The sequence below is a fragment of the Xiphophorus maculatus genome, chromosome 20, assembly GCF_002775205.1.
Source record: "Xiphophorus maculatus strain JP 163 A chromosome 20, X_maculatus-5.0-male, whole genome shotgun sequence".
NCBI classification, from domain to species: Eukaryota; Metazoa; Chordata; class Actinopteri; order Cyprinodontiformes; family Poeciliidae; genus Xiphophorus; species Xiphophorus maculatus.
The window spans coordinates 31,641,101-31,666,269 of NC_036462.1; the positions used below are offsets into that span (position 1 = coordinate 31,641,101).

The 25,169-nt window shown below is 42.6% G+C and overlaps 2 protein-coding genes across 2 annotated transcripts; both read right to left on the reverse strand.

The window, feature by feature from the left end:
• Positions 1–717: 717 nt before the first annotated feature.
• LOC102220122 (cytochrome b561 domain-containing protein 1) lies at positions 718–5,300 on the reverse strand. Its single transcript, XM_005814100.2, has 3 exons — positions 4,932–5,300; positions 3,361–3,398; positions 718–1,901 (listed from the first exon to the last, which is right to left on the reverse strand). The coding sequence occupies exons 1-3, from the start codon at positions 5,086–5,088 to the stop codon at positions 1,395–1,397; spliced, it is 702 nt and encodes a 233-aa protein (XP_005814157.1). The 5' UTR covers positions 5,089–5,300; the 3' UTR covers positions 718–1,394.
• A 2,351-nt stretch (positions 5,301–7,651) lies between these two features.
• atxn7l2 (ataxin 7 like 2) lies at positions 7,652–23,970 on the reverse strand. Its single transcript, XM_005814104.3, has 10 exons — positions 23,812–23,970; positions 22,821–22,889; positions 20,216–20,552; positions 18,209–18,459; positions 16,671–16,753; positions 14,898–15,109; positions 13,709–13,889; positions 11,810–11,931; positions 9,808–10,759; positions 7,652–8,005 (listed from the first exon to the last, which is right to left on the reverse strand). Exons 1-10 carry the CDS (start codon positions 23,939–23,941, stop codon positions 7,988–7,990), a joined length of 2,355 nt encoding a protein of 784 aa, XP_005814161.2. The 5' UTR covers positions 23,942–23,970; the 3' UTR covers positions 7,652–7,987.
• Between the last annotated feature and the right edge of the window lie 1,199 nt (positions 23,971–25,169).

A 25,169-nucleotide genomic window follows, 5' to 3' on the forward strand; every position in this document is an offset into this window, starting at 1 on the left:
ACACAAACTAAAGCTCCAGGACATACGTCATCTAATCCAGGGGTGTCCAAACGTTTTGTCAAGTGGCCAAAATTGTCAAGTTGAACTTCTCGCAGGCCAAGAAAACATTGAAGAAATAAACTATCGTAAAATTAAGCAAATAAAGAAATTCCCTTTTTTGTTGTATGAAATGGACGTTACTCGTTGGAGATCCAAACTTAAAATGGATTTCAGTTTCTTTTGCGCTCGACTCGACAAATTTATTTCCAGTAATGAGAACACGATAGGGGTCACTTTCTCTCAAAGCACAAGCCATGTTTATGCAGGTTTAATGAATTAAGTAAAAGATAGCTTACATGTTGTAAACACTCGGCTATAAAAAGACAAATGCTTTATGTTGTGTTCATTTTTTTGTTCGAAAATGGTGTCTAATATTTTTTACCCTGATTAAAAATAAAATGTCTCCGTCTGCATCCATTTATCCAGTTGGAAGGCGACACAAGGGACAACAAATGAACCTCAATTTGGACACCCATTATCTAATCAATCCAGTTCTATTTATTTTACCAACCTCTTAAACAACAATTAAAGGGCACTGTCAGCAGTTTTTTCTATATTTATTAAAACTCACCACATCATGACAGTTTGTTATGAGACAAATAATCTGTGAAAAGATCTATCTCCTCCTCTCCCTCCCTGAGCTGCTATTTCTGTCTGAAGAAATGCACTGCTCCCGACCGAAAACAACCAATCAGAGTCAGGAGGCGTGCCTTAGTGCTGTCAATCAATCTTATTATTCTGCTAAATGTGCTAATGCCGGATAAACAACTTCACAGTACAGGAAAGCCGTTTATCCTTCGTCATTGGTGGCCATCATAACTAGCCTTGGCATTCACAACAGGATATGCTAGCTGCAGAGCTAGTTGAATGAGACTGCTAACTAAGTCCTTCCTCCTGGCACTAATTGGTTAGTTCTAGTTAGCATTGGGAGAGAGCAGAGGAGGTTGATTCTTTTTTCTTTTTTTTTTTACAGATTTTTGGTCTCATATACAGTCACGACATCATACTTTTTATTTATAAAAGTGACAGACAGCAGCTTTAAAGTGATCAGGAATCTAAAAGCTGCTGTCAGGTTTCCGGTCGTCCTTCATTGCTTTCACTGCATCAGCGGTACAAAAACACATTCAGAGGCTCTGCCTTCATCCACAGAGTCACATATGATTTAGTGCTTAAGAGCTTCATGTTGCATTTCCTCCACTCACCACTAGATGCTGGCTGCAGACTTCAGATAGGAACATGTTTGGACAAAAATCTGCTTAGAACTCACTGAATCCCCGAAGCGTGAAAACAGTCTCCATCAAAAGCTTAGAAAACTCGTTTCGGGTTCCGACTCTGCACCGTGATCCGTCTGCAGCCTAGCTGCTTATCTTCTTGCGGGGCAGGTAGGCGTTGGTGATCTGGTTCATGGCCACCAGGGCAGGGAAGAGGGGAAGCACGGCCATCAGCCACCAAGCTGCCCCCTTCACCGTGGCCTGGAACCAGTCTGACACCATGGCCAGCATAATGGTGCCGGTGGCCAGCAGGTACACCACCAGGCCGCAGGTGTCGTGGTAGAGTTTGAGTCTGGCCGGGGATGAGGAGAGCCGCAGCTGCTTGTGGAATACTAGGCAGGTGCCGCAGCCGGCCTGGAGCAGGGAGGCAGCCAGGGTGCAGCAGCCCATCAGGCTGTGCCAGGACACCAGGTGGGGCAGCTCAGACACGACCTTACTGGCCAGGATGAAGCCCAGTCCCACCGCTGCCGCTACCAGCGCCAGGGCCTGGCACAGCCAGTGGAAACGCACTTTGTTCTTCCGTGACTTCAGGCAGAAAATGGTACCCTCAGTGGAGAAGAGGAGGATGCCTTCAGTCATGCACAAGCAGTACTGCAGAAAGAAGAACGATGTCAGGGATGCTGCTGCAGGGATGTCAAACTCATTTTCATCATATCCAGACCATAAATGTTCTCAAACGGACCGCTCGTGGCAGAATGCCTTAATAAAAACACCATTTAAAATTAGGGGTACACAGATTAATTAACCAGTTGATTAATCGGCTAGTCGATTAATCGGTGCCAATTTCCTTAATTTTGGGAGATCGGTGATCGGCTGATACTTCCGTCTGAAGCCGATCTTATCTACCTCAACAAAGATCTAAACAATCTGTCCTGTCCTCTTCTGCTCTCCTCAAAGAGGTTTGACTGTTAGCCCCGCCCACAAGGTCATGTCTGCACAGTTGTAGTTAACAACAGTCACCCCACTGTTGCCAACTCAGTGACTTTCTTGCTGTATTTAGCGACATTTCAGACAAATAGAATTGGTATTGGCCAAAATCGGAATGTCAGGCTTTTTAAAAGATTGGTAATCGGCAATCGGTCATTACACTGCATTTGATGCACCCCTAATTAAAATTACTGTTAATTGTTATGTTAAAGTTCGGTTCTATAGGGCCACATAAATGGCTTTGAGAGGCTGGATTTGGCCCGCGGGCCCCAGGTTTGACACCTGTGGAAAACATATTTTGCCATTGTGTCTGATGTGGTGCTGCACTCAGGGTAAAGTCATTTTAATCTACAGTAGTTCTCAATACTCCTTCACATAAATGTCGACTTGTTGATCCAATGAAGTTCTTATCACAGATCTGCCATGTCCGCGCTGCCAGACTGCTGAGACGTCGGTGAAACAGAAGCCGAAGCAGCGTTTCATTTCAGACGACTCCACCAGCATCAATTATTTACAGTGGAAAGATGACGGCGATACGAAAGGCTGAAAAAGCTGCCGAGTCAACAGAAACCCTGCCGCTAATGTTCAAAACGCGCTGGACCCATCAATAAACCGAATCAGCAAATAAAGCTACTTCAGATGTGGTGAAAACGCAATTTGAGTTAAGTAGACTCTGTCCAACTTTATTAAGGTGAAGCGATCATTATTAGTAAGGTATGAAGGAATAAACACCACGCTTAAAAATGAAGTTAGAGTCCCAGCAGCCTGTTGTGTACAGAATTCAGGAAAAATAACTGAAATATTGAACTAAAGGTCAGACTAACTCGGATAGTACGCATCATGATTGATGTGCTGAACTGTCTAACAACGGACCAAAAGTCTTTGATGTTCAATGAAAGCTCTGTAGGCTGAATTCAGCTGAATGAACGGACTTCTTTTTGCTGGTACCAACATGGCTGAACATCACAGGGTGGGTGTTTTCTGACAATATTTGTTAATATTTAGTAATGCTTAATCAGGAGGAGAGATTGCTGTCATGGTAACAAGTCGATGTAATCAACCGTCCCTGGTAGTAGTGATGCATCAGTTGGTGTGTGCGTGTGTGTGTGTGTGTGAGACTTACAGCAACAGACATGCACAGCGGATGCCAAGAAAACAGACCTGCAAGACAGAGAGACATCAGTGAGCGTTTCACATCCTCAGACTCAACGGAAGTTGATTTTCAGAACAGGAGGAAAAAAATTTAAGAATGTGGCAACATTTATTCTGTTGCAGCTGCGACAGACATCGGAGTCTAAAAGCAGATCTACGGCTGCAGGAAATCCCAACATTATTTACACATTCTCATCCAAGATAATCAACAGATGAAATTGTTCTTTGGTTGCATGGTGAATTATTTGAGAGGCCTTCCTTTTTCCCCACCTGATGCTTAAACATCGTCATCCTACAGGTCACTTCTTGTTAAATTAACTAATAAATGTTCATTTGAGGAGTCGCTCCTCCTAATCAACTCTTTTTAGTCACTGACAGTGTTTGTAGTGTTTATGGACTGGATCTTAAGGCATAGTCATAAAGAGGAGGGCGTCAGGATCTCATATTTGCTTTTTGCAGACGATGTGGTTCCGTTGACTTCTGGAGGTCACGACCTCCAACTTGCACCAGAGCAGTTCACTGCTGAATTTGAAGCAATCTGTTCCTTAAATCTGAGGTTTTCGAAAGGAGTTTAAGTGTTTACTTTGTGCGTGATAGCAGGATGGCATCAGACAAACAGATTGGGGCTTCATCTCCTCCATTCTGTTGAGGTGAATAAAGAAAGAGCTACTCAGAAAAAAGGTCAAGTGTGCAACCCATGTCCTCACCGCAGCCATCACAGGTTCGAGTTCCGGCCTGATGGTCTGAGGTCTGTCTTTCCCCTCTCTCATAACCCACATTCCTGTCTGACAACTGTTAAGTAAAGGCCAGTGGATTCGTGAAAAAAACTTCTTTTTTTTAAAGTGAAGCTTTAAATTGACCGGACCGTCTATGTTCCGACCTTCACCTGTAACAATGAGATTCTAGATTCAAGTGGCTGAAATGAACTTCCTCCGGCGGGTAACTGTACTCAGCCTTAAGAGACAGAGTGAGGAGTTCTGTTATCCTGATCTGAGTATTTCAGAAACTGGTGGCCTACTGGGATTTTGACACACAACCAACTCTCAAGCTTACACAAGCTTGAGAGCTTGTGTAAGCTTGAGAGTTGTGTAAGCTTACTGCCATCCAATAAGGTGTAGTGATGTAAACAAAAATGCCCTATTGATGTCAGAGGCAAAAAAGTAGGATGGTTTGAGACGATAGATACCTTAAATAACTGCACCCAAATGTGGAAAACCATCTCTGAATGAATAACAGATAGACCCTGAAGCAGTTGCGGAAATACAGCAGCAGAAACACAGACCAGGTGCTGCTCCTGTCAGCCATAAACAGAAAACTGCACTTTTTGGTCAAAAGAGCATGAAAAATGTTGCCTGATCCAACGAGTTTTGACATGAGGAGCAAATTCAGATGGGATCAGAATTCGACATGCCTTATATCGATAAGCGTCGCTCCCGGATGGAAGCTAGTAGGGAACTGAGAAGACCAGTCATGTTGTGACTCCTTCCAGGAAACAAATAATCAAGTCTTGTGCTAACAAGAGTTCAATTTAAATACACTCACTGGTTCCGGGTCTGGACAGCACGGAGATGACGATGGTAAGGCCTAGACCGGTGACATGAGCTGCGATCAAAGCTGCTCTGCGCAGCCACACGTAGATCCAGAAGTCCCGCATCCCTAGCCCCTCTCCCACCGGGCCGTACTCCACGTCAGACGGCATCGTGCCGCCGCCGCTGCTGCGTCAACCCCGCTGGATGGAAGTGGCGTGCTGGAAGGCTGGGATGCGGCGCGGGCGAAGTGACGCCCCATGCGCTGCATTGTCAACTGGGAGAACGGGAGATCCGATCCGCGGCAAAAGGAGACCAGCGGCTGACAGGAGCCACTGCAGCGTCACAAATAAACACGCCACGCCACTTCCGGTGTATTCCAGGAAGTGGTGTCTCCAAATGGTCTGTTCTTCTTTTTCTTCTTCTGTTGAATTTTATAGCAGTTGACAGACTTTGTGCATTACCGCCATCAACTGGACGGACATGTAACTTCAGAAATTAATTTTTTACTATACAGCTTCAAATAAAAAAAAGCTAATTTTGTATTTTTAAAATATTTAATAAGTGCTTGAATTATGTCATGTGATCCATGTTTCCCTAATAAATTATCCATAGTTACTGAACTCCCCATTACCCTTTTCCGGTCTTTCCTCTCTTTTATATATTTTCTACAATAAATCAACACATGTTCTACTCCTTCTGTTTCCCCGCAATAACAACAATCACCTGATGGATGTTTCCCTATTATTTTAAAACCACTATTTAAGCTAGTATGCCCAATCCTCAACCTGTTTATCCATATTTCCTCTCTCCTATTCATTATGCTATTATTTTTTTATGATTACCTCGTTCTGTATTTTATGTAAATGCCTTCCTCTTTCTTCTAAATTCCATCTCTCCTGCCATATATTGTTTATTTTATCTTTAATAATTACTTTTATTTCTGCTCTCCTTAGTGGGACATCATATTCTTTTTCTCTTGCCTTAACTGCTTCTTTAGCCAACTTATCTACTTTTTCATTTCCTACAATTCCTTTATGTGCTGGAACCCATGTGAATTGAATACTTATCTTTTGTTGCTTTATACCATAAATCAAATATATGATCTTTCATCTAAAAGATCTTCACGGCTTTCAGATTTTCCACTTTTCCACTGGTTAAGCAAGGCATTGAATCTGAACAGATAACTACCTTACTGGGCTTCACCTCCAGCAGCCATTGCAATGCCAAAATAATTGCTAACATTTCCGCTGAAAAAACTGATAAATTATCCATTGTTCTTTTTGTTTCGGAACATAAACTGCTATTCCTGTTTTACCATTTTCCTCTTTTGATGCATCTATCTGTATATGTTTGTGTCATATTTTCATACATTATTTCTAAATACTGCTGAATAATTTGATACAAACCTCCACAGGACTGTTCTATTTTTTTGGTTTCTAAATTTACTATTGGCAATTCAAATAACCATGGAGCAATTTTAGATTTAATTACAGTTTTACAGCATGGCAAATTTTATATTAATAGCACCAGTTCTGTAACTGATGTAAAGCATATTAATAATACACACGATAATAAAACTGTGATCTTAAATCTAAGATAAGGGGAGTTGATGAGCGAGTGGAAGCCGAACAGAACTGTGGGATTAAATAACATTTATCCTGCTTCAGTCTATATTCTGCCCACGACTGTTAGGTTATCTGGTCTTTAAAATACCAGGTGTGTGACCTGTCCGGGTTGGACTCCGCCTCTCGCCCAATGACTGCTGGAGACAATCAGCACACCTTCATGAGACCCTGCAAAAAGTTGCAGGTTTGCAGCAATCCTGCGGTCAGCATTGCTGAGGCTCCAGCTCAACAGAGGCAGGAAGGGTTCTCTGTACCCCATCTACGTCCCACTACACCAGGAAGTTCGGCACAATACGCTAAATAGGGGACCGACACAAGGGCGTAAATCCCATCTCATTATTGGGGGGAGAACCATAAACACGAAAATTTCTTAAGACCAATTTCGGGGGTGGGGGTGGGGGGCACAATTCTAGACTTTTCCAAGATTGGGGGGGTACAGACCCCCCGATGCCCCTGGGATTTACACATATGGACCGACACCAGTCTGAGGTTCAGCGTCATCTAAATCACATGGGAAACACACCAATCTAATTTTATATAATCTATTATTACATCACCCCCACTCATGATGGGATTTCTGGAACATTCCTCTGAAACTTTTGCTAAGATCGTGGTGATGGCAACATTTGAAATTGGTGCCCACGTATTTTAGTATATTGCTGAGTCAGGAGGCTACAGACCAGCACCTGTTGTGGCTCCTTGTCCCATACTTTTGGTCTCCCGCCTCCATCTTTGAGTTCTATGCTGACAGAACGTTACCTGGGGTGAGTTAGTGCGTCTCAAGGAAAGGAAAAGTCAGTTTCCAACATAGTATTCCTCCCCAATCCATTAAAAACAGAAACTACAGGTGAAAATGTAAAAATCCGGCAGAATTCTGCAAACACTTCTGATCAAGTTTTTTCAGCATTTCCACTCTTTTTCAATTAAAGTTAGCCATTTTTTTTGACTATTTCAACTGTTAGTTTAGGTTGTGTTATACGTTTGATATGCTTTACATAATTTCGAAGATAAACTCCCAATACGCTCATGTTCTTAACAAGCAGCACCATGGACGTTGACCAGTACCCTCTGATCAAATGCACAAAAGGTAAAATAACAGTCACAGGGACAGAAACAAAGTGAAAATGACATTTTTAATAAATTTCTTTTAATAAACCAACATATTCAATTTAGCAGCATAACCAGATGGTCTTGAGGTATTTCTAAATCCATATTCTATGGTTGATCCCAGCATCCTCACCCATGTTCATCCGTCCTCACGCAGCACACCGACAGGTCAATACGGCACAAACACAACCCGGCCCATTCACACTGGAGCGGACGCTTGGCAGACAAAGGCACACACATACATACACACACACTCCCACTCACACAGAGTCCTGTTGGCCCAGTTACAGATTGAGTGGAGCTGGCTCCCTCCTAGTGGCTTGTAAGGCAAGCACACTTAATGGTGCAGTTTTGGCTGTAAGACAGAAGAAAACAGTTCAGAGTTAAGAGAGAATTCAAACATCTGACAGGTTGGAGCAGCAAGCAGGAGGATGAGGAAGTCTGAGAGAGAAACAGACTTCTTCTTCTTCTTCAGTGGGTCATCTAGGCCAAAAGCTACTGAATGGTTTCCATAGCTTAAACGACGGCTGTGAAGATCATAGAATGAGTCACAACATGGCGGTCAGCTCTGCTAAAGGATCACTCCCAAAGTGTTAACATCAAGTCTTTTAATCTATGTAAATAACACTTTTTTTTCTTTTATGTTCCTTTTATGAAACTTAATTTGTTTGTTTATTAGATAGCGTCAATTCACAACAAATCTAAACCCATCATACAGACAGATTCTAAATCAATTCCAAACATGATCCTGGTTATCAAGCAATTCAAGTTCAAGTTCAGTTTAGCCTTCAAATTGGTTTTCTATAAGGGAACAGGAAGTTGGACTGCATCCATAACAAACACTTCTATTTAAACTCAGTTTTGTGGGTTTGCTGGTGCCATCTTTGAATCTTACTACAAGATTCCAAACACTCATTCATTTCTCCTCACCAATGTATCCATCTGTTTGGGTAGGCTGTGCAACACAGGGATTTGGTTCTGTAAAGAAAACTGCTGTGTGTCCATGATGGTTTTTAACAGGAAGGAAAGTGCGGCTGAATCTGAGCCATGAAACGAAGCTGGTTGTTTTTGCCTCGGCGCTGCTTCCTAACCGTTCTCATCTCTCCACGTGAGGAAAACACCACATGATGGTAAAATGTCCAAGTTGGACTTTATTTGCATTTCCTGCTCATGCTTCACACAATGCTGCCTTTATCACTGTTTCTTAAATTAAAAATAGGGGCGGGGGGAATCGGCAGAAGGCCTTTGGATTAAACCAAAGAGTTGAGTGTCTTGAATTAAACGGCGCCCCCCTGTGGACATTCTGACTCATTCCATTTAGAGCAACAGGCCTTAGCAGCATCCTGCACCATGTGTGTGAACTGGGACACAGAGTTGGGATGAGGTCAGATCAGAATGAGGAAATAATTTTTTTTACAGACGTATTAAATCCCAGGTGTTAGGAGCTCACCAGTTACCAAGACGATCGGGGTTTCCAGGGAGAGTTTCGGTTGTTTGGGGTTTCTTAACACCTAATTTATGTTCGCTGCAGGCATGACAGTAAAAACCAGCTGCTGGGAGTCACCTGACACCTAATCACTGGAAAGAGGTGTGAAACATTGATGCAGCCGAGCTGTTAAAATTTTTTTTTTCCAGTATTCATCACACTCTTGGTAAAACAAGACATTATTCCCTTCAGTAGAGCACATAGCTTCCTGCTCAGAGAGTTTCCTTTTTTCTTTTCCCCATGTTCTGCTCAGGCGCAGCCGTGCTGCAGGGATAGAGAGCGGGACACGTGTGCGGAAGCCTCGGTTCTCCACGCAGCTGTCACAGGTTTGATTACTGGCCTGTTGACCTTTACCCTCTCTCATAACCCACTTTTCTGTCCATTCCCTATCAAACAAAGGCCACTAGAGCAACAAAAAAAATCCTTAATATAAAAATATATTTATATTTATTTGGTCAGTTTGTCTCTTCTGACAAATTGACAAAATAAACATTTTAGAATTCTTCTTGGGGGAGAAAAAACATTTACTATGCTTCAGTGTTAAATATCAGATTGTCTCTGTTTTAGTTTCAGGATGTAAAGCCTTTTACTTTGAAGGATCATCAATATTCCTCAGACACAACTGTAAATGCGCCCGGTGTTATTTTCCTGGTGAGGTTAGGTAAACCCACCTTCTGTGAGGCCAGCTTCTTGTCCATGTCTCCGTCCAGACCGCCACTCTTGCTGTCCTTCCAGGGGTAGAAAGTGGAGCGTGGTGAGGATGAGGAGCCAGAGCTGGAGGAGGACGAAGGCAGGCGCGGCACTGAGAGTCTGGATGAGGGCGGATGTTCCTCCATGCCTCCCCCCTTCCGTTTCTTCAGTCCCCGATGTTCCAGAAAGGTCCTCCCCCCGCCGCCCTGGCCCAGCAGCCCCGAGTCCCCCACACCGGTCCGACTGTGGGAGTTAGTGGCAGGGGAGAGGTCTGGGGGGGAGGCGTGGCTCAGAGGGGGGAGAGTCCGCTTGTAAGTCCACACCGCCTTGGCGGCGGGGAAATGGGACTCAGAGGGGGGTGGCTGGGGGCGGGGCTTACTGCTGGGGGAGAGAGTGCCATTGGTCTGTCCATGAGGGTGGAGGGAGGAAGAGGGGGCCTTGGAGGAGGAAGAGGAGTAGGAGGAAGGTGGGGGTCCCCTGTCCTGCAGGATGATGCAGTTCCTCTCAGGGCCAGAGTGCTCTCCTTCCTGCGACGGGGCCTTGCGTTTACGGAACGCGGCGGCGGTGGCCGCCTCCTCTCGCAGCTTCAGCATCTGCTTGCTGGGTCGCCCCACCGGTTTCCTGGACCTGCCCGCCGCCACCTGACGCCCCAGGCCAGGCTTTCCCAAGGACAGGGGGTGAGAGCCAGAACCAGAACCAGAACCGGCAAAACCACCGCCAGAGTTCTCCGACTGCGGCGCGGTCAGAGGTCTGCCCGGTCCCCGGCTGGGGGAGGACGACGCGTTTTTGAGAGATGAGCTGATGTGACTGCCTGCACGAACCTTAGAATGAGACGAAGAGGAGGAGGATGTTGCTATGGAGACAGGAGAGGAAGAAATGATGGACTTGGCTGAGGAGGTTGGTGACAGAAGGTCTGTGGCTTGAGGTATTTTCCTGGAAATAAAAAAAAAGGCAGAAAAGGATCCATGAATAAATCCATGATGCATTCAGTAAAACGCATCTGACTTAAACTAATAATAAATATAAAACATTTACAGCCTGGATATCAGAACAGACATAAATCATATAAGAAATTTAGACTCAGGTCTAACTAGTTGGCAAAGAGGTGGCAGTGCAACAGAAAACGCCGAGCTGCAGCCTCCTCCACCCTCCTCCACCCTCCACTAATTAGACATGTTCAGCGGTAGATGCACTCCAAAAAACACAAAATCTTACTAAGTATTTTTGATCTGGTTTCTGGTGCAAACATCTTATTCCTGAAATAAGATAAAACTAACTGTCAAGTAACTTTTCAGTAATTTATAGGATGTTGTTTTTAGTCAATAATTCCTTAATATTGAGGAAAAAGTACTAGTTCCATTGGCAGATTATTTCATTGGAAAATGTCTTGTCATAAAAGAAATAATCTGCCATTATCATTTCAATAATAAATGAAATGATAATGGAACTAGTACTGCGACAGACTGACGACCTGTCCAGGGTGACTCCGCCTCTCACCCGGAACGTAGCTGGAGAGACACCAGCACCTCTCCTGACCCCACCAGGGACAAGGGTGTTAGAAAATGGATGGATGGAACTAGATGTAACTAGAACTTTTTCATCATTTTTCATTGACTTGAAACAGGCTCCTAAAAATTGCTGAAAAGTTACTTGAAAGTTAGTACAAGCAACTTTTCAAGTAAAATAAGATATTTGCTCTAGAAACAAGACCAAAAATACTTGGTAAGATTTTGTTTTTGCAAAAAAAAAGAGACAAAAATCTGAAAATATTTTAAATAAAGCCATAGAACCAACATATTCTATTAGTGACATTCATTTTAAATAGCACAAATATCTTGTTTTTGTTGCTGGTTCTCACCAGGTAAGATCCTAAAACTCTAGCGTATTATTTCAGATGACGTAAACACAGATTTACAGGCTGCAAGATGCATGTAGGACTCCCATAAAGGTGACAGGAGCTTAGCGGGAGGTCGGGACTCTTACTTCCATAGATGAGCGCTGATGTGCTGCTCCAGCATGCTGCTGAGGGCCGATCGCACGTGGTGAAGCCTTCTGTCAAACGTGTAGATCCCGTGACCCAACGAGTGGCTGCCGAACGAGCACACCTACAGAGACGGGATCACAAGATGCGTTCGTGATCAAAATGAGCAACAACAGACCGCATTGAGATTTTTGGTGAATTAGAACAAGAATTTATTCTTCTGAGAATCAAAAATCTTCAAAAACAGATTTGATCAATTCAGTAACTGATCAAATCCATTCATCGCCGTTCAGAGGTTTCTTCATGGACCGTTTAAATTCACGTTATCTCTGTTACACTGCGCCTGGTATAAGGAACCAAAACACTTCTGCTTTCATGTTATCATCATGCCGTCATGGTTACGGGATGACTGCATTTCCTCTTTTTTCCCCTCGTTTTCTGAATAATTATTTTTTCTTTCAGCAAAAGTCTGAACAGTGAGTATCTGATGAGGGTGGTGATCCAGACATTTCTCACTAACTATTGAATCCACTGATTCAGAGGATTCTGCCACCAAGGTGGCATTGTTCTTAAAAACACAATTAAAAACTTCCTGAAAGCCAGGAAGTCAAACTGTTGCAATTTCCCTTCAACTTCTGGAGGGGGCTTTGGGGGGGATCTAACCGTCCTATTATTTTTAGAAACAATAACTTCTGCATTATTGTACAGGTGAATATTGTAATAATGAATCACTGCTCGGCGTGGGATGTTGACATTATAGTTTTGCAAATATTGATTCTAAATATGAATAGAAAATAGGAAAATATGGCTGTAAAATTTATCACGATATAAATATCTCGCATAATAATCATCAATGTCGATAATTATTAGGTTTTTTTTTGCTTTAAATATATGAAATACAGTCAAACTGGTGGCTTGACCTTTCCTGTTTTATCCAGTTTTCACTCCATGCCTTTGTTTTTTTATTTTTAAGAAGTTATGAGACACGGTTGCAAAACCTGAAACTGCTGCTGCGCAAGTTACTCAACAGGTTGTTGCTAGGTAACGACAGTTGGGGAGGGAGGGCTCTTGAAACGGCTCCTCATCAAGCAAGTTGTTGCTGGTTAACCAAAGAGTGAGTGAGTGAATTGATGCCACCAACCCTAGCTGGCTGTGAGGCTGAATGGATAAACCTTTCCTCTGCCTACATCCCCCAGAATGCTGTGTGGTTTTGGATCAGAGTTCAAAGAATAGGCTATATATTGAACACTCTATCAGATGTATCATCTATTGATACTGATCAAATGTCTAACGGGATTCATATTGCTACCGATTTATTCTCCAGCCCTAATAGGTTTGGGAAAAAGTTTCACCATGAGATGGCGACGCAGAGGCGCATTAAATACGCTGTAGTTGTCATGCCAGACCACTGGGTGGCACTGTGATTTTAGTATGTCATCGAATGTGCATGTGCTTTTGACCCTTAGCTTCCACCTCATTGTAAACAGTAATCTGTCTCCGATAAACGAAGTGCTGCTGTGACTCATATATTCCTTATCAGAAATTATGCTTAACCGAAAAGATTAAGTAGCACAACACAACGCTATCCACCATTGTTTTTGTCGTTTCCTGCCTGTTCATTCACTACCGCCGCGCGTTCTGCGCTTGTGTTCTTCACACCTCCCTGGAGGGTGTTGCAGAAAAGTTTCACTCTGGTGTCACAACAGAAATGTTACAGTTTCACTGAAGAGCGGCTCCATGTACGAGGGGCCTCAATGCGTACAGTTGTCACTTTGAACCTAACTAATCCTACAAGAGAAATGAACAATTCTGGTCTCATCTCATTAGGGTCAGGGTTCCTTCTCCCAGTGTATATTGTTTTTTTAAAGCAGAAGTGTGTGCTGAGTGGGGGGATGTGTTACCGCTGCAGGTGTGGGGTGTGTGGTAGACGAAGGGAAGTCTGGCAGCTCTTCAGCCGCTTCGGCCTCGCTGTCGTCAGTGGAGATGTGTCCATGCAGCAGAGGGGACGGGGCCCGGAGCCCCGCCTCATCCTGCCACTGCTTCTCCTCCTCCGGGGCGCACTCCGACACGGCCATGGACCGACTGGAACACAGAGTCACACACTCGCTTTAAAAACACACACGCACACACACTCTAGGGAAGCAGATAACCATTATTTTAGTTCTTCAAGAATCGAGCATTTATTCTGATGATAAGTTATAAAGATGTTGGGACGTTGTGCAGATTTTCCATTTAATCCTTTTTTACACAATGTTGGAAATACATCAAAAGATGAAATTCCTTAATTAAATAAGAAAATAAATATTTATAAGGAATGCAACAACAGCATTCCTTCAGTTCCTTGATTATTTGTAGCAAAGAAGCATCTGCAGCTAAAAAAAAATCATCCAAAAGATGCTAGATGGGTTTTCTTCTTTTCTTTACAAAATTTGAACCAGGTGAAGCTCAAACTGACACTTGAGGAGTTCTGGGTACAACAGATTTATAGACTAAGGCTTTTGTTTCATCTTAAATATAAAATGTTTGTATGTTTAGTACAGTTCTGGCTTAATTACTGCTCTGAATGTGTCATTCTTTCAGCAAGTGGCCCGTTTCCGTCTGTATACTCCAGTTAATTGATAACTAAATTAGTGCACAATTTCAATAATTGATTAATCACAATTAATCAAACTAATCGTTTCAGCCCTAATGAACACCAAACATCAGCTCACTTAAATCCTCTCTTACTTGCTCTTCAGCTATATTTAGTTTCTTTGCGGTCATTTCTACCGTTTAACAGCTTCGACGGGAGGTAGTGGGTTTTCCAAACCCGTTTTATGAACCAGTGTGATGATCAAGAGGTTCTGGGATTTGGAATCCACTCCTCCTCCAACAACAACAACATCGTTGTTGCCCCCAACAACGGAAGCTAGAAAGCTTTTCCTTTTGAAAAGTTACCGTGTTGTCCGAAAGGCACAAAACTTCCTAAAGATTAACTAGAAATGTCAAAATGTTCTGCTACATTCTGGAAATGTCAACAACGGTTCATTGGTGCGTGTTATGCTGAGGTGAAATAAGCCGATTGAATCCACATGCTCTGTGTGTCCTGACCTGAACGCAGGGAGGCTGGCCAGAGGTCTCCTGCAGTGGGGGACACCAGCCTGCTCCCTGGGGGCCTCCGGACTGGGTGACCCTCCGGTAGAGAAGCCTCCATCCAGGGCCTGGGCTCCCTTCTCTCGGACCTTCATCTTAAGTTCTGCCACTAGCTGGTCAAAGTTCTTGCTGCGACCCACCACCTTCCTGCGCTGGTGGATGGAGTGGATCTAAAAGATGAAGACACAGCAGGCGGCTTAGAACAGAAAATAAAAGGTGCGTTCGCCAATTCATGATGGGGCCCCAAATGTTGTGCAACTAGTAACAGTTTGTAGTTGGTGAGACAAAATGCTGATTTAATTTGATTATCAGTTTTTTATTTCTTTAGAAAACGGATGAGAGCAGAGATCCGGAATTAGAAAGTAGGGTTAGTTACAGGATAAGTATGTGTGTTCCAGCCACATAATATCATTTTATAGCACAATCAAGTAACTGTGTTGATGTCTTGAGTTGATTTAAAAAGGCTATTTGTATCAAATATGACATAAAAGAAATTCAATTTTGTAATTTACCGCCTTAAAATTGGGCCTCTGTCTCTTTAAGAAACTCCTGCTCTTTCTGAAACTCCGCCTTCAGGAAGTCATCACAACATGGCTCCTCTGTTAACCCTTTAACAACATTTTTACCAGCTTTGCACTAAGAAGTAGCTCCTTTAATGAGCTCAGCAGATGCACACTTCCACCAAGTGTTTGCTAATTGCTGCTGGCTAGTCTGAAGGAGCCAAGTGAGAGAGCTGCTCTGTGAGGCGGAAGCTCAAAAGCTTGGAAACTGCAGCTCTGAGGACGAGATTCGTCTCGAAGGCGGTTCTAGGTTCCACCCAGACGTTTCGCACATCTGAGTGGTTGCCATGGAGATTAAGGGATTTTTCTCAAAAATGCATGAAAGAATCAAGGCAACACTCCAGGAATGTTTATGATGAGGGAATAACATTATATAAAGCTCAAACAAGTCAATTTTACATAATTCTGCCCCTTTAAAGCTCAGTACGTTCAGGGATAAGTATGTGCATGGGGATTTGGTTTCAGAAAGCCAGTTAGTGTAACCCTGAGTCAAGTTACTATAGCAACATACCCTGTCCTAGTATTTAGCTGGGAGCTGGAGTGTCAGAGGCAGTGTGTTCTTTTTTTTTATCTGGAGGAGTCTGTAGATGTTGGAGGTAAATACTTGAAAATATTATTTTGAGCACCATTGCTCACCACAGACAATAATTTATCGAAATAAAATTAATTTAATGACACAATGAGGATGAATTCTTTGTGCTGCTCTTTGGTTTTATGCTGTTTTGAAGCACTTCTCAATGTGAAGCTAAAATGTCAACATGATGCTAAGAGTTAACAGAAGCAAACTTCTTATTTAGTCATTTCCTGCTAATCAGGAATTGATAATCAGACAGTCATCCTGTCTGGACATGACCTTTGACCTTTACATGCTACTTCAGATTAAAAAACCCCCAAAAAACAATCATAATAACAGGAGTCTTCCTGTCCAGATCAAACCTTTTTTTACGTTTTGTCACATTACAACTTTGATCTCAAACACATTCTAGAGGGCTTTCAAGTGGAAGATCAACACAGAAGGTAGTGCAGAACAGTGAAGTAGAAAGATACATTCAAGTCTGAACATCCTTGAGTCAGAGCTTTGTAGAACCAGCTTTCACTGCAGTTACTGAAAGGTTTGTCTTCTCGTCTTTGCACATTAGCACCAGGCCAGCCCAGTTTGCGTGTTACTCACGTTGCACGTCAGGAGCCGAGTGCAGACCTTCTTCCTGTCGGGGTCGAGGACGCCGCAGTGCTTATCCAGATCGCACTCCCTTTCTGAGGACACAGAGAGCATTTCAGTCAAATATCAGACGGGTCTGAAAGAATGGAGGCCCAGATATAGCTGCATAGAGGTAACATTTGAGATAAAAAGCTAATGTTTGGGGGGAAAAAATCCTGTAAAATACTGAGTTACAGACAAAAGCATGACTATGCCATCCAAGCCTTCAAATGCATGTTAAATACTCAAATTAGTTGTTTCAAGACATGTAGAGAAGGGCAATGATTAGAAAGGCAGTTTAATTTAAAAAAAATGCAACATTTTAGAAGTGAAAATAAATATAAAACAATGTGGCAATAATGCCATGTACATGAGTTGATAAAAAGAAAATACAATAGAGAAAACCAAAAAGCAGTAAGAAGAGGGAAGTTCAAGTCATCTCTTCTGTCCATCGCAACAATCGTATCCCCTACTCCAACATCTTACTAACCCTATGACCAGAGGGAGATTTAAAGAGTAGCGGCAAAAGCAAACGAGGTGGATTATCAGAATTGATAACTTCTGTTTGAGTCATCCAGAACATGTTGCTGTGGAATGTCATCTGCTGACTTGAAACTGAGTTGTTAGCTTGTCATGACGGGCATGATGCTGTCATACAGCAACAGTGTTTTCAGTCAGAGGCCTCTTCAGATTCGCTGCAAGACTGAATGCTACTGGAGATTCTTCCAGCCCACAGCATCAGCCATCTACCACACCTCTTTGAAGACACTTGGATGAACTGAGTTACGACAACTTTTCATTTACCTCTGGGAAAGAAAATGTCTTTGAGTTGAACTGAAGTCACATCAAAATAAAGCCACCACACTGAGACCAGGAGTTGCGTTACAACACATTAAAAGACTTCTCCACAGAAGCTGCAGTCAGTGCTAATCGCCATTAGTTGTGTTTTCTTTTTTTATTAGCTTCCTTCGTCATATAATCCATACACGTCTCCATCCATTATTGCTTCCAGAAACAGAGCGCAACTGTGCGACGTCTACGTTCTTCTTCTGCGCATGCCGGTCGCTTTGGGTTTCCGTTCACACAGAAGTCTGACAGAAGTGTGAACGACCACGCAAAAATGAACAAATAAATATTGGATTTTGGCAAAAAAAAACAACAGAACTGAACTGAACATCGAGACCCGGTGTGTGAACGTAGCCCAAGTCATTCATTAATGTAACCCGTGAAACACAGAACGCTTGGAAACTGTTGTCAGGATGTCTTACTTTGTTTCCATGCCAACATGATCCTCTTTTCACCAGTTCTGTCATTTTGGACTCTTTTGTCCAAAACTGCAATAAAACTCCAAATATAATCACTATGACAACAGATCAAACATATTTCATATATCAGAACATACAGTCACATTCCATAAATGTACTAATATCAATATGACTCATATCTAATATCTGGATGTCAGACTAAGCTGACCAGACAGTCCTGTGCCTGAACGCTCAATGTCGACTTACTGGAGGCCACTTTGTTGTAGGGCCTCGGGACCCGGTGGCCCATCACGGCAGACAGCTGGGGCGAGTCCTTCCTCTGCGGGGGCGGCTTATCGCTGGACGCTGGCCGGCCAGCGGGTGGAGCCCCATGCGGCCAGGGAGGGTCTCGAAGGGACGGAGGCGGAGACAGGACCGGAGGCTCCAGGGGCGGCGGCGGCTTGAACACGGCCACCTCTTTGTGGCTGCTGTGGAAGGACTTCTCCAGAGGCGAAAGCCTGGGGGGCGGGAGGAGAGATAGCCTCAGCATCAGGACAACTCACCAAGTGGAAAAACAACAACAAAAACAAACTACAATACGTCTCTTCAATTTCTTGTCATTATAAGGATTTTGTCACAATAGATTCCAAATAATGACTGTGATGGCCAAATCCATGGCCACACTCTGTCGGTAACTCTTTTTATGCACAATTTATTTTTTCATACAAACACAACAGCACTTTAGTTTCAATAAAAACATTTATTAGTTGATTTGGATGCATTTGTTCTATTTGTTAGCATATGTATTTATATCAACTTAAAGTTAATTTTGTTTGCTTAAGATTAACTCTTTGTTTTTTCCTGCCGGTACTTGCCTGCCTTGGAGTTAGTTGCCAGACAAAAGATGGAGGCCAGGGCTGAGCAGGCTTAAATGCTGATTGGACTGCACCACTAGTTCCTGCTGGCAGGGGGAATTTGTAGTTTCTTTGTTTAGATAAGTTTTGTATTTAAGTAAATATTAGTATTTAAAGTTTAATATTTTTGATTTTCATTTTTGGATCTTTAGTTTAGCCAAACTTAGCGGTGCTGTTTGTTTTTGTGTTATTTGTAATTGTATTCTGTTTAGTTACTCCTATCGTGTCTTAATTGGTCTGATCAGCCAGTATATAAACCCCTGTGAGTCATTTCTTTGGTAGGTCAGTTATGTTTGTTTGTGCAGCCAGTTTGTTTAGATTTTTTTGCCTGAGTTCAGTTTTGTTTCTTTGACCTCTTTTATGAGCTCAGTTTATTTTTTTGTCATTTATAATCTTTGGGTTAAAATAAAAAAACCTATTTATCTAATATATCCTGTGACTCCTCCTGTTTTTAACTCGGTCCATCACAATGACATTTAAAAAGGAAAAAAAACCTACTGTCCATATTGTCACGATTGTCAGCTTTACTGTTTTCTCCACTTTTTGTTCATTGATGGTATTAAGTTTGAAAATATGATTAAATTCAGTTACAGTTTAGTGACACAGTATCACACGTTTGTGTGGCTGGTGTCCTAGAGGAGTCTACTGGAAATTAAACATGTTTCTAGAGCTTTCTTTGGGTTTGTGGGGTTATGACTGCTGAGCCATGCAGTTAGCTAAATAGTTCTTATTGTGGCTGCCTGGCACAGTCTAATTCAGGGCGCACAGGGTGTCAGTGTTACTGTTTTATTTTTTTATTATTGTCGGGGTTTTTTTTTAAACTGGTTTTATGGTTTCTTTAATATTGTAAAGTACTGAGCACCAGGCCATTTTTAATCATGCTATATTTATATTCATTGTGTGTCTATGTAAAATTTCCCATCTGCCAAGAAAGCTGGCTCACCTCACAGTAACCAAATCTACCTAATGGTGTAAATAAACGTGACTGATTGACATTCATCACTATCAGAATAGCACCACAAAGTATCATGATAAAACTTTAAGTCCACCCCCACACCCATTATTAAATGATGGGCCCTCCTCTAGTCCAGGGTTTCCCCCTGTATACTGTCAGCCTGGCGGGCCACCAGGCTTTACCTGCCCCTCCACCAGGCTAAGCATTATTTGGTTATTTATAGATGACGCATTGAACTTGGCCTCACACGCTATTACTTCCAAATTATGATGCCCGCTCATGCAGGTTTGAATTTTTGTAACTTTTAATATCTTTTAATACAAAAGCATGGTGGTAGGGCCGTTGGTGGACTGCCCTACCACCGGGCTTAGCAGGATTTCTGGGGGAAACCCTCGGGTCTCTTACCGTACTCCGTCCTTGGCGTTCTTCGGGTATCTGTACTGAGGCGGGGTGGAGGGGGAAGAGGGCGCGGGCCGCGGCTGCCCCACGCTTGGCCCTCGAGCCTCCCACGACGACGCAGAGGGGGGGTTGACCCCATGCGAGGGAGAGTGGCTGTGGTAGGGTCTCTGGTGCTGGAGAGCCGGCGCGGGAGAGCGCAGCTTGCCGTAGAGCTTGGCCTGGGGCCCGTGTCTCCGCTCGCAGTGCTTCTCAAAGGCCTGAGGCTTCACCACCTGGCCACAGTGGCTGCACACCACCAGGTAGAAGTCATCGTGGCCCGGGTACAGGCCAAAGATGGACATGTCTGGCATTCAGAGAGAACGAGAAGAGAATGGGAATCAAGAGTGATTTGTTGAAATAACCCTCAACTAATTTACTAATCGATTAATCGTTAACTGGAGTATACAAGTCACACACTCATACCTGTGATTAAGTCAAAACTGTACAAAAATATAAATACAATTTGCATTTTGGACAAAAACAAATATATATATTTTTTAAAATGTGTAAATCTGTTCTACCCGGAACTCCTCAAGTGGACGTTTTAGCTCTACCTGGTTCAATTTCTGCAAATAAAATAAACAAATAAATCTCCCATTAAGCACCATTTGCTGCCTTATGCAGCTAATAAAAAATATGATCAGCAGAAAGCAGAAAAGTTCAGCAGGAAGAGCTGAACTTCTCTGATGTTAGAATGACTGTTTTTTAGCTGCAGATGCTTCCTTTGCTATAAATGATCAAGAGTTCACTAAAGGAACGCTGTTGGTGCATTTTAGTCAATTAAATATTTCTTTTCCAATTTAAAAAAGGAATTTCAGCATTTGTCTATTGGCATTTTTAATGCATTTCTTATATTGTGTAAAAAAAAAAGTTTAAGTGATTCAATACAAAAATCTGCATAATCCTACAAATGTTTATCCTGTTAATCGGTTAATCGTCAGAAAAAGCGATAGATTAATTTAAACTACTTCACATTGTAATCATCGGGATTTATTTTGAATCATAAGTTCATCTGAATCTCTCCATATTATATATTTTTATGTAGAAACTGAATTGGTCGGTTTTGCAAAGCGTCTTAAGTTGTGAAATATTATCGTACAAATAGACTCAACTGAACTGTGTGAAAGAGGCTTCAACAGGCCAGTTAGAGATAGCGAGTGTGTCCGGTAGCTGTTGTCCTCGCAGTGTGTTCTGCAGTTCCCTTGTTCCACTTCCTGTCTGCGTGGCGGCCTAATTAAAAAGTTTATGACGCTGAGACTAAAATTACGAACAGATTTATTTCCAAAGGCATCAAATCTCCCTTTCTGCTAATATTTGGCTACTGCCATGAGAAAGAGTTTTAGCAGCACTTATCGCTGCATCAAAAGGTAAACCCTGACTATAAGTCTGATCTGCATTTACTGCATCACCAAAAAATAAAAAAAATCAAACTTAGCAGTTATTTATAAAGTCAATATTACCAAAAAGTCATTTAATAAAGTCTACAACACAAGGTGTACATTCAGTGATTCATAATCTTAATTTAATCTTGCAGAACACAAGAGTTTAAACACCAGCATCTCTCTAAACAGCTTATTAAAAATATTTCCGCAATCGATTTAACTAAGTCAGCTCAGCCCTCCGGAAACAAAATGGCGGCCACCCACGAGTCAACACTGAAACCCTCGTCTATAAAGGAAGTTTTAGCAGGTAGTGGACCACAGAGGACAGAGCCAACAAGTCACAGGCGACTCAGTTTGATTGTTTTTGTACCTGAATAAAAAAAAAAAGTCTGTTTCACAAAGATGCTTTTGGCATAGAAACTGAGATCAGGTGCAGGTCTACAACAAAGTCACTTTTACATTTGAGAGAGAGGCAGCGTAGCAGAGAAGATTCTCTTTTAGTGTGTGTTTTTGTTTAAATTAGTATTTAGTAAAATCATATTTTAAAGTTGATTCTTAATATAACTAATAAAACTTACCTCTTTGCATAACTGATGCTAATTTCTGTTAGTCGAGTTCAATTTTGCCGTTTTGACCAATTCTGATTCGTTCCCCCCCCACAAAGTGACTAAAACACAAACTAAGACAACATGCATCAAACTTTATGCTGTTGATTCATGCGCTTATCAACAGAAAACGGAGTTGTTAGTTGATGAATATAAAGAACAAAAAGAAAAACAAAATCAGATTTTTGTTTTTAGTATTTGATCTTCTGATATCCAATCAGAGCTGATCAAAAGAAAACGGAGGATTCTAATATCTGGCAGATTAAACGGTGCACATGCAGCACATCCAGCTGGGATCACGGAAGCGACGACATCTGACTCAAGTGCTGATGCAATGCAACCCTCCTGCAGGATGCTCACGTCCACTCAGGACTGCTAAATACAAGAAAAGTTGTTGTGCAGCATCCTCAGTGAGGCGCACACACCTGGACCAAATTCTGCTGATTTCTCACGTCACACATATGCTGCCATCCTGTCAGACTATATTTCCCGACTGGATATATAATCTGAAGGGGTTCGAGTCACTTTCTCAGACACTTCTGAAGGTTTATAAAGTCACATGCAAACTCGACTAAAATGACTTACCCTCTTTACTGAGTGACATAGCTTCTGCAGCCTTCTTCCCATTTTTGCTGCAGTCGTCCACATCAGGCCCTGAAAACGTCAGAACATACATGTTCAGCTTTAGAGAGACGCCTCTGTTCTCATTCATTCATGTTTTCACACCTCCTTATGGAGTGCTGCATAAATGATGGGATTGTAGGTCAGCAGCTTTTCCCCTTCGGCTGCTTCAGTTCTGTGGGGGGTTTTCTGTGTGTTTTGTTTGTTTTATTGCAACAGCTGGGACTTTATCACACAGCCACCTCATCGGCAGAGGAGATGCAACACTCTGAGTTAGCGCACAATACTTCAAACTGACAAAGGCAGGAGGGTTTTCTGTGCATCAGTGACAGGTGAGGTCTCCTGTCAAACACACGGTCTCACACACGGGCATAGCTGAAGCCGCAAAGCTGGAAATATTAGCACAATTCAATGAGAACACTGAGTAACGTTTGCTAATATCAGAGATTGGGGCCAGTATTTCCATGGTGGCAGCGGCATCAGACTCCTCCTCCGTCACCGGTGTCTGCTCTGATCCTCCGGCTAGCGTTAGCGTCCCAGGCTAACCGCCTCACAGCGGCGGACCGGGCTAGCTTAGCTTCCCAGGGTGAGAAGTTGCTCGCCCAGCCAGTCGGACTAGCCTCCTTCCGCTATGCTGCCGCTGCTGCCTGACTGCTAACCCTGAGCCGAACTGTGTTCCTAAAGCACTGGCAGCTTCCTTCATGGCCGTAGCAGTAGCACACACACCACAGCGCCCATGACTTCATTTTTAATATGGGTTTATCTTCTTGTAAGACTATGCATGTAGAAGGAGGCAGAGGGGAGCAACATGTTATCCACCCAGCACTAGGACCCGGCAGGGTCTTTGTTTGGGTAACATGGTTAGTTCTACCATCCGTTTTGAAGAAAAATAATCGCGGAGGGATGGCTGACCGGCTCCGCAGCTGCTACTGTTTGTGTCAGGATGGTTCCTTACCATCTGCCGCTGTCACACTGGCCCAGTCGGCCCAGGCAGTCCAGCTTTGACCAACGAATTCATCGAGGCTAGGTACCCGCCGATCCAGAGCAGCCATTACTTTTACTGCGCGTTCACGCACCGCCATCATCGCTGCGCGGGCAAGCGGCTTACGTCATATCTCGCGTTCTCGACAGGACAGGAACTTCCTGCGTGCGCGCTCTGAAGCGGTGAGAAGCGACGTTGTTAATGTTGAGGGTGTTTTTTCTTTTTTCTTTTTCTTCTAACCTTTCTGATGAGCAGAACTGGTCACAGGTGAACTGGGTTTTATCATTCGGAAAGTGTTGATACATTTCGACATTAATGTGTTGTGTTCACGCATTCCTAAAACTGTGAACAATAATAAACACTTTTTGTTTTATTTGCCAGTTTACCATAAACTATCCAAGTTCCTGTGATTCTGGGTTTATAAAGACATTTAGATTAAAAATGTCCACAAATTCTAATTAAACCATTGGAAATGGTGTAATTGCAAATTGAATTTAAATTCAACTGACTCAGTTGGCTAAAAATGTTAAATATTTGAAGAAGAAAAAAGCAGGGAACGGGGAGTTCATGTTTTTCTTAAATTGTGATAAGTCTCCAGCTCCCCCTCACATGACATGTAGGCACACCTTCCTGTTTTTTTTTTTTTAGTCCATGTAGATTCTTAAGCCATAGAGACAGTTAAAGCAGCGCATCAACTTGGTAGTGCAGTTGGTGATGAGAGGAGCAAGAGGGACTGTTATCAATAAGCTCCTAATCGACTAACTGTTCTATGAATGTCAATGTTGAGCTTGACCACAATGTTCTCCTGCAGAGGCTTGATGATGACACTGATTAAAAGAAACCACATTAATCTAGTAACACCTGGGAAGTTGATCCACAGTGCAGCTCAGTTGTTTACTATCTCCCCATTTAATTTGTTTTTTTCTATTGGAGCACGTTGAACTCAGACTGTAGGTGGGTTTGTGATTCCTAAGAGCCTGCAGTCATATGTGTGTAATTAATCTATATTATGCGTTTCACTTTGTGATAAAGTTCCTCAAATAACTTGACTTCTCAATAACATTACAGTTTGCTGAACAGGTCTGTGTGTAAGAGTTTATTTTTCAAATTCCAGGATCAGGTTAAGGCAAGACTATTAGTACAGCTTCTGGGAAATCTCAAACAAATAAACATGCTCCAGTCATATTTAATAATAATACAAAGAGGTGATATATGTTAATTTTGCTGTAAAATAGCTTTGCTGTTGATAAAATCGAATTAAGGGAGGGGAGGAAATGTGGGAAACAGTTCAGACTGTGACAGCTGGAGTATTTAAGTTGCCTCTAAACATG